The 16,885-nt window shown below is 34.4% G+C and overlaps 1 protein-coding gene across 2 annotated transcripts in view; it reads right to left on the bottom strand.

Moving 5' to 3' along the window:
• Nucleotides 1-555: 555 nt before the first annotated feature.
• The window catches only part of LOC145266671 (uncharacterized), a 324,969-nt gene continuing 308,639 nt past the window's right edge, over nucleotides 556-16,885 (bottom strand). For both annotated transcript variants that reach the window (XM_080122609.1, XM_080122601.1), the window contains one exon: nucleotides 556-2,160. In XM_080122609.1, the coding sequence (XP_079978735.1) occupies nucleotides 1,835-2,160 (326 nt within the window). In that variant the 3' untranslated portion in view covers nucleotides 556-1,834. The remainder of the gene's footprint in view (nucleotides 2,161-16,885) is intronic.

Below are 16,885 nucleotides of genomic sequence, written 5' to 3'. Positions count from 1 at the left end.
TATATAAATCCACACACACACACACATATATATATATATATGTATAAGTGTAAATAGATATTAAATAGCATTCCAATCAAATTACAATAGTGCGCGTGTAAGAAAATACAATTGGAATATATTAAAACCTTTATATTAAACCATATAACTAACCATATAAAGATATGTATAGTTTTTCGCTAATCTTGGAAAGTTTGAATAGAATTTGTAAGAATAGTTTAACAATTTTTAAATAGTATAAAATAAACTATTTATTTATATATATATTTATAGAGACACACTGATGAGATGATGGGACATATATTTATGTATATATTCATAAACACACTGATGAGCTTTACAAGGACAAGATAGGTTAGCTTGTGTGCATATGTTAATTATTAATGTATATATATATATATATATATATATATATATATATATATATATATATATACTGATGAAACGATTCCAATTTTTTATTATGGTGATGCAATCACTAATTCTGTGCTAAATTCTTTATTTCGATTCAATTATTGATTCCGATTTTGGTTCGGTTTTATATTTCAAAATATGTATGTATGAAGTTGTTTTTATTACAATACAAAACCATTTTATATGTACATATATTTTTACAAGGTTGGTTGATCCATCGATTTTGGTTCTGCTGATCGTTTTGAATCAAAACTATTCATCATTTTTTATTAGTACCAGCAATGGAAAATTAGGTTGAAAAAATGTACAAATTGGTTTTATGCGTCGGAAATAAACACATTTTTCCGGCTCTGATACGGATGCAGATACCATAAAAAAATCAGATTTTTTTCCAGTTCCCACTTCCGATTCTATCCCAACACTCATATGTAGTCAGACATGGGAATTATAGTCAAAGAGACTGAGATAGGAGAAAGCGTGTTAAGACATAAAATATTATGCATTAATATGTTAATGTTGGTATTGCCCGTTTGCAAACTTATTTTCTATTCCTGGAAGACTTCTTGAAAACATTTACAAATGATACCCATTCATTGAATAATATATGAATTTTTTAAATTTTTAATCAGTATAGGTTTTTTTTTATATAATAGTTTGACGTATTTAAATATGCGCTGATGTAAACGAATGACTGTATTCCCTATTTCTATATTACCATTGAAGCCATTCGACAACTTAAAAAAAAATAACATTTTACGGTACTATAATATTGTTTTCTGATAATGTCTACATTTATTCATGCATTTTGGTGTGCATTACTTATTACTTTGCATAAGCAGTGCAATTAATGGACAATGTTTGTGTGAACACGCAAATACAATTAACAAAACCAAAGCCCACTTCAATACTTACCATTAAAATAGGGAGAATTTTACATATAGAATTTAACTACAGGAAGATTTGTTTTTTGTATTTACATGAAATTTGTCTGTTATAAAATAGTTTCCTGCATATTATTTTACATAGTATTTAATTTATTTCTATTTGATATATTCACTGAGTGGCTTATTTTAATTATTGATATGTACATACTTTTAATGGTATACAAGTTCGATCTTTATCGATTTATCCGCAAACTCTTAGATATTATTAACTGTTTGAGTCCTTCTTATAAATAAATGTTCATCGTTCGTCTTCATTAATGTGAGGTTAATTATAGGCACCTCATGCTTTATCTGTTTTAACTTGCTGATATTAGTCTGTTGTTTACACAGCATAAAATAAAACACGATCGTGTATTCTGGTCTGGCCTTCTATATATTTCGATCCCACATTTCACAATCGACTGCAATGTCGGCTAAACAAAGATGTACGTGGTTTCCTCACCGCATCGGTGCTCTTCCGATGCGGTGACTAAGGGTCAAATCTCTGTCGAGATTTCTTCCATTTCGATGGTCGGTAGTGTATTCATCCGTTGTAATCTTTTCTTCTCTCGTTCCAACATTGTCACCGACATCTTTCGGCCATAGTTTTTGTAGATGACACTGTCCTGGGCTCGCTTCACTATGCGAATGGTTTCCAGGTTTTTCGGGGCGTGCCGGTAGCGGGGTTCTACCGGTTCGAGGATACGAATATTGTCCCATTTCTTGATGAATACGATCACTGAAATGATCCAGACAATGACAACAAGACTGACGAACACAATCTCTTCTGGTTTTAAGGTGTATTCATCCGGAATGATCAGTTCTGGAATATAAAGAGAAGCAGAAGCATGATTTGTTAGAATAAACAAAGAATCAATGCACATAATACATAAAAAACATGTAATAAAAATAAGTGTTCGAATGTTATTTGGTGCGAGTTTACTATGTTAAATGGAAGAAAATATCCCAGTCTTTCAATACAAGCCAAAGAACAATTCCATTTTTTATGTTTATTACTTATAACTGAAATGGAAAAAATAATAACGAACAGAATTATTTAATATAAAGAAAATAAAATAGTACGTCTATTTCTGAAGAGATTTGAATAGAAATACGTCTGTTTGAAACATTGGGATGACAAACGTATTTTCACGAACATTATAAAAGAATATAAGAAATACCTATTTCTACATTTAAGAAAAAGTAAATAGTTATCCGTTAGCATTAAGATGACAGAATCGAATAGCCATATTGAAAAGCTAATGAAAGAATAGCACAACAATAATGTAATGTAATCGTCTTGTAATAAAAAACATAATAACATAATAAAACCATATCTGAATAAAAGGTGAAATAAACCAAATTTTATATTTAATTCAAAGAAAGCATAGAATAACCTTATCTTTTAAGAAAAGAAAATGTTAATGTTATCTAAAAATAGAATAAAAATAAAGGTTGTCATTGAAGGCCATACATCTACACAGCATAACATTAATATGGGAGCGCCTAAGGAGTCGATCCTTGGAATATTATTATACCTGATAGTCATATACGATAATATTGTGTCCGAGATGGGTATATTTGCTGATGATACAGCACTCTATAACAAGCAGATGCACCCAAGTCATATGGATATATATTTTTAATTTTTAAACTCAACTTTATATGTCAAAATCGATTGAACATTAACTCAAAATCTGCAAGAATTAAAATATCATTTTTAAGCGTACTTTACGGCCGGGCTCCGCCGGGCGTCCCTGCAAATGTAGATAAATACTTTTGCAGTTTTAACCATAATATCAAAGTCTCCATTTTCGCTGAAAATCTGCAGAATGCCAATATCAATATATTGCTTACAAATGAGTCCCCTTTGGAATTTCCACAGGTCGCGTTTGTAAATATTGACACTAATATTTATTTGAACTTTAGCTTTGCAGTATTGTATAATATGTAATCCGACAGCATTTTATAATTTCATTTAATTTAATATATACATATAAAACACACTCGTGCATATATATATATATATATATATATATATATATATATATATATATATATATATATATATATATATTATGATGGGACGATTCTAATATTTTCCCGATCCAGACGCAACTACCGATTTCCTGATGAATTTCCGATTCCGATACAATTACAGATTCTGGACTAAATTCCCGATTCCAATACAATTACTGATTCCAATTCTTCATAAATCTCTAATCATTTAACTATAACATTGTTATTTTCCCTGATTTTCGTAAAAACACGTTTAATATGCAGACATTTTCCTAAACGTCAAAATACACTTGTGGAGGAAAATCTATCGATTTTAGCTGTACTGGTATTTTAAAATCAATAATTATTTATTCTTTTGCCATTATTATCAGCAATGAAAGATTTTACTTCAAACAAAATCAAATAAAAGAAAAGACAATTAAAAGAATCGTTTTGGAATCGGAAAATAGGCATGAATTTTTCCGATTCCGATACCGATTCTGATACTCCTAAATCTTCCAATTTTTCCGATTCCCGATTCCGATTAATCGTCCTAAAACTAATATATATATATATATATATATATACATATATATATATATATATATATATATATATATATATATATACTAGATTAGACTACCCGTGATCCCTTAGATTAGTGTATGTTATAACCAGCTATGGACTAGTGAGTATATTAATTATGCTAAAATATGCACGCTTGTGTGTACAATAATGGCCATCACTTTTAATATAAGAAATTATATTGCTTTATTTAAGGAACAAACACTTATTTGCTTAAAATGTTAGTGGCATATTCGTTTGTAGCATACAAATAAACTTACAACAGTCGTCATTTGAAGGGAAAATGTTACAGTGAAAACCAAGTCAAAACAGACCAGTTCTTCTATTTTTATAAAATCTTTTAAAAAACGCTACATTATATACAGTGTTGGTCAAACATACCTTAACATACGTCAGACATCACTTCCGGTTAATAGTTTTGTACACAAAGAAGTGCGACTCTTAACGAAAGCCAGTATGGACAAAAGCACGTATCACAAGTCAAGTGCCATAACTTTCCCCCGTTTTTACAAGACTTAGAAGTGCATTGTTTGCATAATCTTCAAAGTATTAATAAACATTTGCAAGTAATTTTAACGTCTTTAAACTGCCAATTACAGAATCTAATGCAATAAATAGGCTTAAAATAGTTTAAATCGTTATAAACTAAAGAAAATATTTTTTTTTAAAAGTGGTATTGTGTGTGGTTACAATTACAGTGAGAAATAGGATTTAACGGTTAAATGGTCTTAATTTCTTTTTTTTTTCTTAACCAACCAGAAACTATAAGATATCACACTTATTGCCTTTGGTAACAGTTATTATGTTACTATTTGTTGTTATACTCCATTAATCTAAGAAAAAGTAAGATGTTATTATTTGTTTTTAGTAAAGTATTTTCTTTTTATTAATGAGATTTCAACGACTAGGCAAGCGTATCTGAGTACTTTTTACGTCTTTAAACTATGAATTACAGAATACGAGGGGCGTGCAATAAGTAATGCCACTGACCCACTTTCCATAGAGTAGAGCAATGAAACTTGGCACATTTATTAGTCTTTCTCTACATACGAATCACCCATCGTTTGATGCAGCACTGGAAACCGTTTTTTTAAAACACCCCCGGTTGTTCCGCCAACCACGACGTGACTTCAGAAATCAAAGCTGCATCATCTGGGAAACGCTTTCCTTTCAAAAACAACTTCATCGCTGGGAAGAGGTGAAAATTAGAGGGTGCAAGGTCAGGAGAGTAGGGAGGATGGGGAGAATTTCATAACTACACGCCCGTGCTTCTGATCTGACAACATGCGAGTTGTGGACCGGAGCGTTGTCCTGCAGGAGGAGGGTACCTTTGCTGATCTTGCCTCGCCTCTTGAATTTGATAGCTTCCCTGAATTTCCTCAAAAGTGAAGCATAATAGGCTCCTGTACTTTGCCAGGAAATCTGTCATCACTAGTCCGTCCTGGTCCCAGAGGAGTGTGAGCATGACCTTGCCAGTGAAGGGCTGAACCCTTGCCTTATTTAGAGGTGGTGTCCAAGTGCTTCCACTGCATTAACTGGCTTTTGATCTCTAGATTATAGTGATGGACCCAGGTTTCATCCTGTGTAATCAGTCTTTTGAAAAGTTTTGACTCATTTTCTTGGCATATCTCCAAATTCATCCTCGAGCACTGGACGCGTTCTCGCTTCTGTAATAGTGTGAGCAATCTGGGAATCCATCTGGCAAACACCTTATGCATATGCAAATGGTCATGAATGATAGTTTCCACAGATCCTGTACTAATTTTGACATCTTGGGCTATTTGGCGAATAGTAATGCGTCGATTTTCCAAAATGGCAGCCTCACCTTGACGGACAGATGCCTCATCAATGGCAGAAGGGAAGCGACCAGGTCTGGGAGCGGTTTCCACAGACTTCCGGCCATATTTGAATTCACGATGCCAGCGTTTTCCAAGGTCATATGATGGAGCATTATCAGCATAAGTTTCTTTCATTTCATCAAAAGTCTCCTGCGTTCTTTCAAATACAAAAACCGCATCACACCTGACTCAGTTCAAACACGTGTAAAACAGAAACCACAATTAGTTCAGAGCTGTAATTTGCCACATAACTCGGCGAGATAGAAATCATTGCACATGCAAAACTTCAGCTAGAGCAGACAACTCGAAGTGGGTCAGGAGCATTACTTATTGCACGCCCCCTCGTATATAAAATATTTACAATACGTTAGATCAGAAACATATTTGTGTTGATTTTGTTTGAAAACAATTCCAACTTACAATTAAAAATACAAATGAAAATCGTAAAATGCTGATATAAAAAAAAGCAAAACAGATTTAGAGTTCTGTTTTATTTGCATATATTTGCATATATTTGCATATATTTTCATATATTAAACGCAAAATAATTTGGATTAAAAATAGCCTTCATGACTTTGTTGTTTTATTTTATTATGCATGGGCAGAATTTTTCGAACCGGAATTTGTAAACCGGGTGGACAGTTTTAATGCCCAAGCAAGACGATTTGATTTTTATAATATAATAGGTGTGTGTGTGTGTGTGTGTGTGTGTGTGTGTGTGTGTGTGTGTGTGTGTGTGTGTGTGTGTGTGTGCGTGCACAACGCAGAGTTCCTATACGATCCTGGCAGATGAACGAATAATATTATAACGAAACGAAAACATCAACAACGAAGACAGAATGAATCACGTTACACAACACATATTTGTCGATGAGGAAAAAAGAAAAATTGAAACGCACGCATGTTGAAATGTTAAAGATACGCATAGCACGTTTCGATTACGAGTAAAAAAAAATGTAGGAAACTAACAGACAACTCAAATACAAGACTATTTTCAATAAAATCGTTGACAATTTACAATTTAAATTAGGAGACAATATAACGCAATGTCATTCCAGCACGTTTTTATGGAATCACAGCAAATGTCTGTTGATAAACATAAATTACTATTTGAATAAAGGCAACAGTAGCGACTGCGTATTTTCAATCCCGGAATAGGAATAGAATATACAGGACGGAATGAAAAAATTGTCACCCTAGAAAAATACGACATGATTCCATTTTCTTTTTGATAAAAACCGTTTTGTTTTTTTTGTTTTTTGTATTTTGTTTGTTTTTTGTTTTGTTTTGTCTTTTTGCAGACCAGCTACTATTTGATGAATTGTGTGCAAATCCGAAAAGCGATAGGAGTTTTCTATCATGTCTAAAAGTGATACAATATTCAACGAGCGAGATCGAAGATTCAACATTGTACAACTCATGCTCTTTACTGATCAAAGTTATCAATACAGGACCATTGCCAGAACCCTCAACATGCAAATCCGGACAGTTCAACGCTTGAGTGTACAGTTCAACGAAGTTTCCGGCCACAGGTATGGTCTTTTATTTGGTTTCAAGTGAGGGCCACATAATGCCACATCATATCTTCGAAGTCGGCTTGAAAGTCAACACCAAAGTCTACCTAGATGTGCTGAAGGGTGTGGTGATAACATTGTGCAATCACATAGCCGTTCGCAGGCACTGGGTGTCGCAACAGGACTCGACGCCGGCCCATGAGTCCAAAGAGATCAAACTAACCTTCGGAAGAAACCCCTCCCCCCATCTGCTTTTCTTTTATATCATAAGTTTCTTAAAACGTGACTAGTTAAAGTTCAGAATAAAATCACGCTTTCTCTTAACGGTTAATTTAAAAAAAAAATCTTCTGAACGCTATTAAAAGTTAAATCCTTCACTAGTTTGAAGTTTGGAGACGGAAGTGTTGTTGTGATAAGTGATTTTCTCTACTAATTCGCACTTTTTATTTTTAGATTCAAATATTAATAACTACATTTTATTTCAGTATTTAATTTATGTATTTCTGTTGTATTAAATGCCAGCTTTTTTTTCTCGTCCATAAATGTTTATTTATCTACCGAGTTGATTGCAAAAATAGATTACCTAATTGTACTCATTTTTAGTTCGTGAGAGGGGAATCTATCACCATACTTTCCCTTAAACACGTCCGTTGGACTTTTATTAAGTACAATACTTAATAGTTTTTTTTGTTTTTTTTTATGGAGAGTAGAAAACGCATTGTGGATGCGTTATCGGCAGCTCCTGTTACTCTCGCTTCTTCTTATTTGTCCCTCAGTCCTCATTTTTTAATGAGTGATTTTTCTGACAAAGGGAGAAGAAAAAGCTGTTTTCTAGGTTGGCAGTATTTTGCGCGAACAGTTGGCAGAGTTGGTGGAAATTTTCTGTTTCTATGTCTATCCTAGTAGCCATGTCACTAGTAAGGGTGCTGGAGGTAAACGTTTTGTCTGGGCTGACGTTATCCGCCTGATAGTCAGGGACCCGAACCTTGGATTAACCACTAAGGAGGCTGTCCTATCAACAGGTGCAAAGTACTGGGGCTGCTGTATTGCCATTTGGTGAATGGAATCTGGACCATGCAGTAGCTTCTGGTGGGGCCTCTCGATGCCATACTAGTGGGTAATTGTTACGGCTTTACCTTATCATGTGCTACAAAAAAAAATTCTTCGTTTCTTTTTCTCTCTTAGTTTCCCCTCTCTGTCCTGCTCTAAGTAAATCTGACGACCTAGTCCACAAATTCCAAAATTTCATCATGACAAGTTACAAGAAAAAATACACGATTAAACCCGGTTCTCCAACTTCCAACGTAGACCCCTACTACCATGTCTCCTTCTCCAACATCAGGGGTCTTCGTTCTAACCTTCCAGAGGTTGAAACCCAATTACAGGAGACTAAACCAGACCTTTTATTTTTAAGTGAAACTGGCATTGGACAGGCTATTTCCCTAGATGAGTTTGCAATTACAGGATACTCTAACTTAACTTCTAAATCTGACCCCCAAGATCGCCATGGGCATGGAATATGTGCCTATATTAAAGATAGCTTTCCATGTGGAAGGGACATCTCCAGGGAAGATCCTAACTTACCCTATATGTGCTTCCGGGTTGCTTTAGCTCACACTACTGCATTTATATTTACTCTCTATCGCCCCCACAACAGCGGAGTTACTATCTTTCAAAGCATATCTGAGAAAATTGACCAAGTCCTTTCTACTTATCCTTCAGCTAACATTCACGTTCACAACGTCGAATGGTTGACCCACTCAAACAAGACCGATGATGAGGGGAGGTTCTGTCATGATTTCTCCATTGCCTATGACCTCACTCAGATTGTTCAGGAACCTACCCGTGTGCCCGATAATGACGGCCAGTATGCGAGCCTACTAGACCTTTTTCTCACAACTTGCCCTGAACTATGTTCAGTTTCTGTTCTGTCGCCTCTTGGATCTTCCGACCACTCTGTTGTATCAATTAAGATAAAAATGAAATGTAATAAGTCCCCAGACGTACCTCTTCATCGTACAGTATATCGATACACTAAGGCTGACTGGGATAGCTTCCGTACATTTATATCTGATCTACCTCTGCATTCCATGTTTAAAAAGGATGTGTCCTCTATAGTATTAGACCTGACTGAATGGTTAATTGTAGGTATTGACCATTTCATACCCTCTAAAAAGTTTCAGCAAAAACCTAACAGCCAGCCATGGTTCTCTCCAGAATGTGCTGCTGCCATTGCGCACAGAAATCACTTTTTCCACTACTTCAAACGTAATAGATGTATGGAAACTAAAGCCGTTTTCAGGACTGCCAGTAACCATTGTAAGAAAGTAATAAGGAACGCAAGAGAGTTGTATGCTCAATCTGTTAAGTCCAAAGTAGCTGAGCAGCGGCTTGGTTCCCACCAGTTTTGGCAAATAGCAAACAGAATCCTGAACAGAAGCGTGTGCTCCATCCTAACTATTATCAATGGACCTGAGGTAATCTCGTCAGCATCAGACAAAGCCAAACTCTTTGTCAAGAACTTTGCAGCTAATTCTACCCATTGTGACCAAGACCGCCAACCCCTAATATTTCCTCCTGTATCAGAAAACACGCTATGTGATATACGTATATCTGTACGTGATGTTGCGAAGCTAATCAAAAACCTTGATTCGAGTAAAGCAACTGACCCTGACGGTATTCCAATTATTGTACTCAAAAAACTTCAACCTGAACTAGCGCCCATACTTACAAAACTGTTTAAACGTTGTCTTAAGGAGAATAGTTTCCCATCTCCCTGGAAAATCTCATCAGTATGCCCTGTATTTAAGAATTCAGGTGATCGCTCATCCCCCTCTCAGTACAGGCCAATAAGTCTCCTGTGCGTCATGAGTAAGTTGCTAGAATCTGTGTTAAATACAGAAGTAATCAACCATCTCAACAAAAATAACCTTCTTAGTGACACTCAATATGGTTTCCGTTCTGCTAGATCTACAGCAGATGTCCTTAGTTATATCGCATAGGATTAGCAAATCTCTCGACGGTGGCAATCTTTCTAGGGCAATTGCTCTTGACATATCTAAAGCCTTTGATAGGGTATGGCATAAAGGTTTACTTCATAAGATCGCTAGCTATGGTATAGCTAGAAAAGTCTTCTCAGTTATAAAATCATTTCTTTCTGATAGGTTCATAAGAGTAGTAGTTGAGGGGCAAAAATCAGAAGCTCACAGTATTAATGCCGGTGTCCCTCAGGGATCCATCCTGGGCCCAATTCTTTTCCTGATCTACATTAATGATCTTCCAAATCATATCCTTACATCATTTGTAGACATTTATGCTGACGACACTACCATTTATGGTACCACATCTAAGACAGTAAACGACCAAGTTCTCTCCAATTCTCTCTCCTCTGATGAGCACGTAGTACAATGGGGAAAGGAGTGGCTGGTTACTTTTAATGCATCTACAACCAAGCTTCTCTCTTTACATCATCAACATTCTAATCCACATTTGTCATCAATTGAAATGAATGGCTCTCGTCTTCAGGAGGCCTCAAGTTTTGACAAGCTTCTGGGCTTGACCATTACTCCTGATCTTAAATGGAACACGTATATCAAATCTGTTGCCAAGGCCGCTGGAAAAATGGTGGGATCTTTCTATCGATCCGGTAGATATCTCACTGCTGATGCTATTCTCTATCTATATAAGAGCCAGGTACGTCCAAGGATGGAATACTGTTGCCACATCTGGGCAGGAGCTGCTAGAAAGGACTTGTCCTGCCTTGATAGAGTTCAAAATAGACTTCGTAGCCTCGTAGGAGATGTCCTTTTCTCCTCCTTGCAACCTCTATCTCACAGAAGAGATGTTGCGAGTTTGTCTCTGATGTATCGTTATTTTCATGGAAAGTGTTCAACTGAGCTTCAATCTATGGTCCCCCCTCGCCAAACTTTCACAAGAAACACTCGTCTAGCTGTAAACACTATCAATAATTTCCCCCACTCTTTATCTGTGCCTAAACCTAAACGTAGATTCCATGAACAAAGCTTCTTTCTTAGAACTGCACGCCTGTGGAATTGTCTTCCGTTTTCCTGCTTTCCGGCTGACTACAATATGGTTGTGTTCAAGTCTAAAGTTAATAAGTTCTTGATGAGCCGTTCCATATAAGTTATCAAATTTACCAAATTTTCATTACTAATGATTACTATATTGACCAATTTCTACTGTACACTCTTTAACCCTTATCCTTGAGTGGCCTCTGGGCCTTGATAATGTGGTAATGCCTATGTAAAAAAAAGAAGGAGTGCTACAACTTTTTAACGTTTCTCTCAAAGGCCGCTTTTTCACCCGACATGAAACCGTTTGACTACTTCGTATGGTCATACGTTGAGAACATCACAAACATAACCTCCCACAATACCAAAGCCAGACTGATCGCCATCTGCTGAGTATTTGCCGAGCTTCCGCCAGCGCGTGTGGAAAAGGCATGATTGAGGGTGGAAGCGGTTACCTTGAATAGATGTCAACCGTACTACATAATCCAGTTATGTGATTTTATTTGTAAAAAAAGGTGTAGTGTTTTTCTTTTATGGCATATATATATATATGTGTGTGTGTGTGTGTGTGTGTGTGTGTGTGTGTGTGTGTGTGTGTGTGTGTGTGTGTGATGATCGCAACGTCTTGTAAGACGAGTGCCACTCCCTCAGACCCTTAAAGTCCATTAGCCCAAAAATAACTTCCATCGCCACAGGACCATTTTTATAGACAAATGCCTGAAGAAGCATCGATACACAGATGTTACAGAGTCTTAGCTTTGTACGACTGCTAAGTCTCTCTCGGTTCAAAATGTTGAGATCCAGCAACAAGCAAGTGCTAGATAGCCAGCAACAAGTTAAACTGCAGGTACTGGTCTCCCGCTTTATTTTTTTTTTAAATCAGAAATTTTCTTCTCCTAGAAAGGTTGCCTTCACCACGGCTTATGGGAGGCCTCTCCACCCCAGCACACACATACAGGATGCTAGTTGGCCGCTGACCCCGAAAAATGGTTAATTCGCCCTATGTATATATATATATATATATATATATATATATATATATATATATATATATATAGGGTTCATTCGCCCTATATATATATATATATATATATATATATATATATATATATATATATATAGGGTTCATTCGCCCTATATATATATATATATATATATATATATATATATATAGGGTTCATTCGCCCTATATATATATATATATGTATATATATATATATAGGGTTCATTCGCCATATATATATATATGTGTGTGTGTGTGTGTGTGTGTGTGTGTGTGTGTGTGTGTGTGTGTGTGTGTGTGTGTGTGTGTGTGTGTGTTTGATAGTCGAGTCCAATCAGGAATGGAATCTACCGACCAGTGGGTATTTTGAGTAATACGTATGATTCTGCTATAACGGACCATTTACTTAAAAACCCGTGATGTGCAATGAATTCTAGCAGTGACTCGTTTTCTATTCTAAGTCATGCCCATTCGTTATTTCATTTGAAAATCTTGGAGACTATTCACGACCGTTGAAAGAGACCTTCTCTCTATGAGCAGAGAAATTGGCTTTTAAGATTTGGACGTAATTAGTCTCTAAGGCGTGTCCTCTCTATTGTATAACGATTGGTTTATTATAGTCGTTCCCCATTTTTTTTTCTTTTCGATAGTTTTGTTTTATTTTAGTTGCACTCCCTTTATGTTTTGTTTCCTTATATAAAGAAAACATCAACTCGGCTTTGAAAAGTGAGCATAAAACTCAATCGACTAAGTCTACCCCAGTATTTAGTTATAATTTTTTTCTAACCTCCATTAAATGTTTTTCCTCCGTCCTCGTCTGTGTATTCCTTTTTTAACAGCTAAAATAAAGTTTTATACAACTAAAAAATAATTATATATATATATATATATATATATATATATATTAAGATGTATACCTATCCATGCTTTAGAACGTCTTTTTTTTACATGGAGGTAACCGTTTACCAAGGCCCCGAAGCCACTCGGGGATAAGAGTTATTGTGTGTACAGTAATCAATGCGGGAGTGTTGTATTATTCGTTAGTATTGGAGATTTGATAAAGTTTCATTACTTAAAGGGCGGTTCATCAGTAATTTTTTTATGTTGGACTTGAAGACATCCAAGTTTAAGTAAGGAGGGGAACCGGCAAGTGGAAGAAAGTTCCACAGGCGTGCACTTCTAAGAAAGAAGATAAAGAGTGGGAAAATTATTAACAGTGCTTTCAGATAGACGGGTGTTTTTCGTGAAAGATTGGCGAGGGGGAACCAGAGGTTGGCGTTCAGACAAGCACTTGCTATGGAAATTACGATAAAACAAAGATAGGCTCGCAACGTCTCTTCTGTGGGAGAGAGGTTGCAGGGAAGAGAAAAGGGCATCCCCCACTAAGCCACAAAGTCTATTTTGTACTCTGTCAAGGTCGGATAGGCTGTTTTTATAAGCTCCTTCCCAGATGTGGTAGCAGTACTCCATCCTTGGACGTACTTGGCTTTTATATAGATAGAGAATTGCATCAGTAGTGAGATATCTACTGGAGCGGTAGAAGGATACCACCATTTTCGCAGCGACCTTGGCAATATACTTGATGTACGTGTTCCATTTCAGATCAGGAGTAAAGGTAAAACCCAGAAGCTTATCAAAACATGGGGCCTCCCCTAGACGAGAACCACCCATTTCAATTGATGCCAGATGGGGATCAAAGCGTTTATGATGTAAAGATAGGATCTTGGTTTTAGATGCATTAAAGGTAACCAGCCACCTCTTCCCCCACTATACCACGCGCCCAAGATCAGAAGAGAGAGAATTCGATAGAACATTGTTATTTACGGCCTTTAATGTGTTGCCATAGATGGTCGTCTCATCAGCATAGCTGTCAAGACATCCTCGTATTTTCTTACTTTTGTTTATCGTAAACCAACTTTACGGGCCTCTATACGCGTTGGGACTCTTTTTGCGCTATAAACCAAAAAATAATTTAATCAAAACTTTAGCACATTGTATTTTCGGCATTATATCCTCATACATTTTTATTTCTAATTAAAGAACTTCTATTTTTCCTGAACAGTATATGACCCGAAATGGATTGGTATTTACATTATTATAACTGATTGGTTCTGCATATCGAAACGAATCAGTACAGAATGTAACGAAATTTTTACATGTTGGAGAAGCTTTATTGCATGAAAAATAAATATACTCTTATTCTTACACACACACAACGATATATATATATATATATATATATATATATATATATATATATATATATGTACATATGTACGTATATATATATGTGTGATTGTGTATATATATATATGTACGTATATATATATATATATATATATATATATATATATAAAATGAAAATTACAATTGAATTTACCAAAATGATCCAAGATAGTAAAATTAAAGTCAATTATAAATATTAAAGAATTAATATTTATAAAGTTATCTCAGCCAGATATAAAAGCTCGATAATACCAAATAGGAAATAGAGCTTTTAATATGAGCAAACAGTTAATAAAATATGTTAAAAAAACTTTGAAATGAGTTAAAAACATATTTAATCTGAAAAGGAAACACTAGATAAATGGATAGTCCTTAATCCGCGGAGTTTCGAAGAAATACTCTCCTTCTCATCAGAGGATAGGAATTAGCAAAATGCAGGATCGGATTTTGCATGCAGAAGTATTTGATGAAACAACAAATAAGTCAAAGATCTTACTTGAAAAAAAAATAAGTTAAGCAGAGGGAATATGGTAAAGAAAAATGTGATTACACATTAATGGATAGTCTGGTGGAAAATAAAAAATCCAGTGACGGTAAAATCCAAATGTAAAACTTCAAGAAAGTTAAAAGAATTTCCATTTGTACAAGTAAAATCCAAAGAAATCCTGTAATTGGAAGAAGATGGTCCATAATAATCCAAACGCAGAAATGCATGGAATAATTCACAAAAAAGTGTGTACAAGGAAAAAATAATATTAATAAAAGAAAAATAAAATGTGCTTTTTACTCTACTTCCGAGACATAACTATAAATTAAAGAAATCTGAGAAGAGAAAGGAGAAAAACATGATAAAGTTAAATATAAAATATAAAATAAAGGGAAACAAAAGTCAAACTGACCCAGACAGGAAATGTTAAAGGCGCGAAAATATATATAGGGCAAAATAATATAGGTCAACTGAAATGTACAGGTCACTTATAAAAAAAAGGTGTCAGCAAGAATTGTTAAACGACATTAAAAGGAAAATAAAAATAAATAAATAAATATATAATAAATAAATAGAAAATAAATAAATAAATAAAAAATGAAATATAATAAAAAATAAAATATAATACATAATATAAAATAAAGTAAAATAAGAATAAAATTAAAAAATAAAAATAAAAACTATTTAAGGGGGCATGATGGTCGGTATCTGCAATTTAAGGAAATATTTTTTTTATTAAATAAATAAAAAATAAGTAAATTCATATAGTAAAATTTAAGTAAATATACATACAATATATGAAAGTGTGGGTATATTAATATATTAGATAGATAGGAAAGTTTAAAGAATAAAACAGAAAATGCAGATAAAAAATAAATAAAACAGAAAATGCAGATAAAAACCGGCCATGCAAAGAAGAGATAAAGAATTAAAATAAAGGATTATTTAATTATAAAGTATTAAGAAGTAAGTAGAAAAACGATAAAGTTAAAGAAAAAATAATTTATATCTATATAAAGGGTAAAAGTAATAACTATGTAATTTCAAAATTGCCATAATTAAATTTGGACTTATGTTTACAGAAAGAGATCAGTTCATTTTTAGAATTTATTATATTGTTACTTAGAGGGGAAGTAATTATAGTTATAGCTTCGGTTGTGCAGAGGCGACATGACTTAGAGCCTGGAGTATAAGACTTAACTGTTTTTATAATAGTCCATTTGATTGAGAAGGGAGTATTATTAGAGTTAAGTTTTTTAATTAAAGTGGTTAGAGAAGTTCCTTGGTTATTATTAGAATTATGGTTGTTAAAAGAAGAAATGTAGTTTGATATTCTTTTCTTAATTAATGTTGAAGTAGCGCCGATATATGTGTGTACTTTATTAAAAGCTCGAGGTCTGGTATTAATATTAATTTGCTGACTTGTATTAGTTAAATAGTTTGAATTTTGTTCATAGTGTTCAACAAATTGTGGGACAGTGTCTGTATGGGGACTATTTTGGAGGGGATAATGAGTGTTGTTAGTGTTAGGATGGTTGTTAGGAGAAATATTATTATTCTCATTATTATTATTATCATTATTATTATTATCATCATCATTATTACTAGTTGTATGATTGTAGATAGAAGGGCTGGTTTACTTTTAGTTGTGCGGCAGCAATTGCTCAATGACAACATGCATACTGTAAATTTATCCGGCATAAGTCCAGTACAAACAGACAAAAGTTCATAAAATATAGAAGTAATTGCACGAAAAAATAGCTCCAGCTACGAGAGAATTACCTAAACCACCAGGAAACGCATTTAAGCGCAGAAATTAGAAACTCGTGATTTCTGGAAAATCTACAACAGTGTAGTAAATAATGG

Source organism: Euprymna scolopes, chromosome 4 (genome assembly GCF_053919585.1).
Source record: "Euprymna scolopes isolate OS-2025 chromosome 4, ASM5391958v1, whole genome shotgun sequence".
Lineage (NCBI taxonomy): Eukaryota > Metazoa > Mollusca > Cephalopoda > Sepiida > Sepiolidae > Euprymna > Euprymna scolopes.
This window is presented reverse-complemented; position numbering and strand designations above follow the sequence as displayed.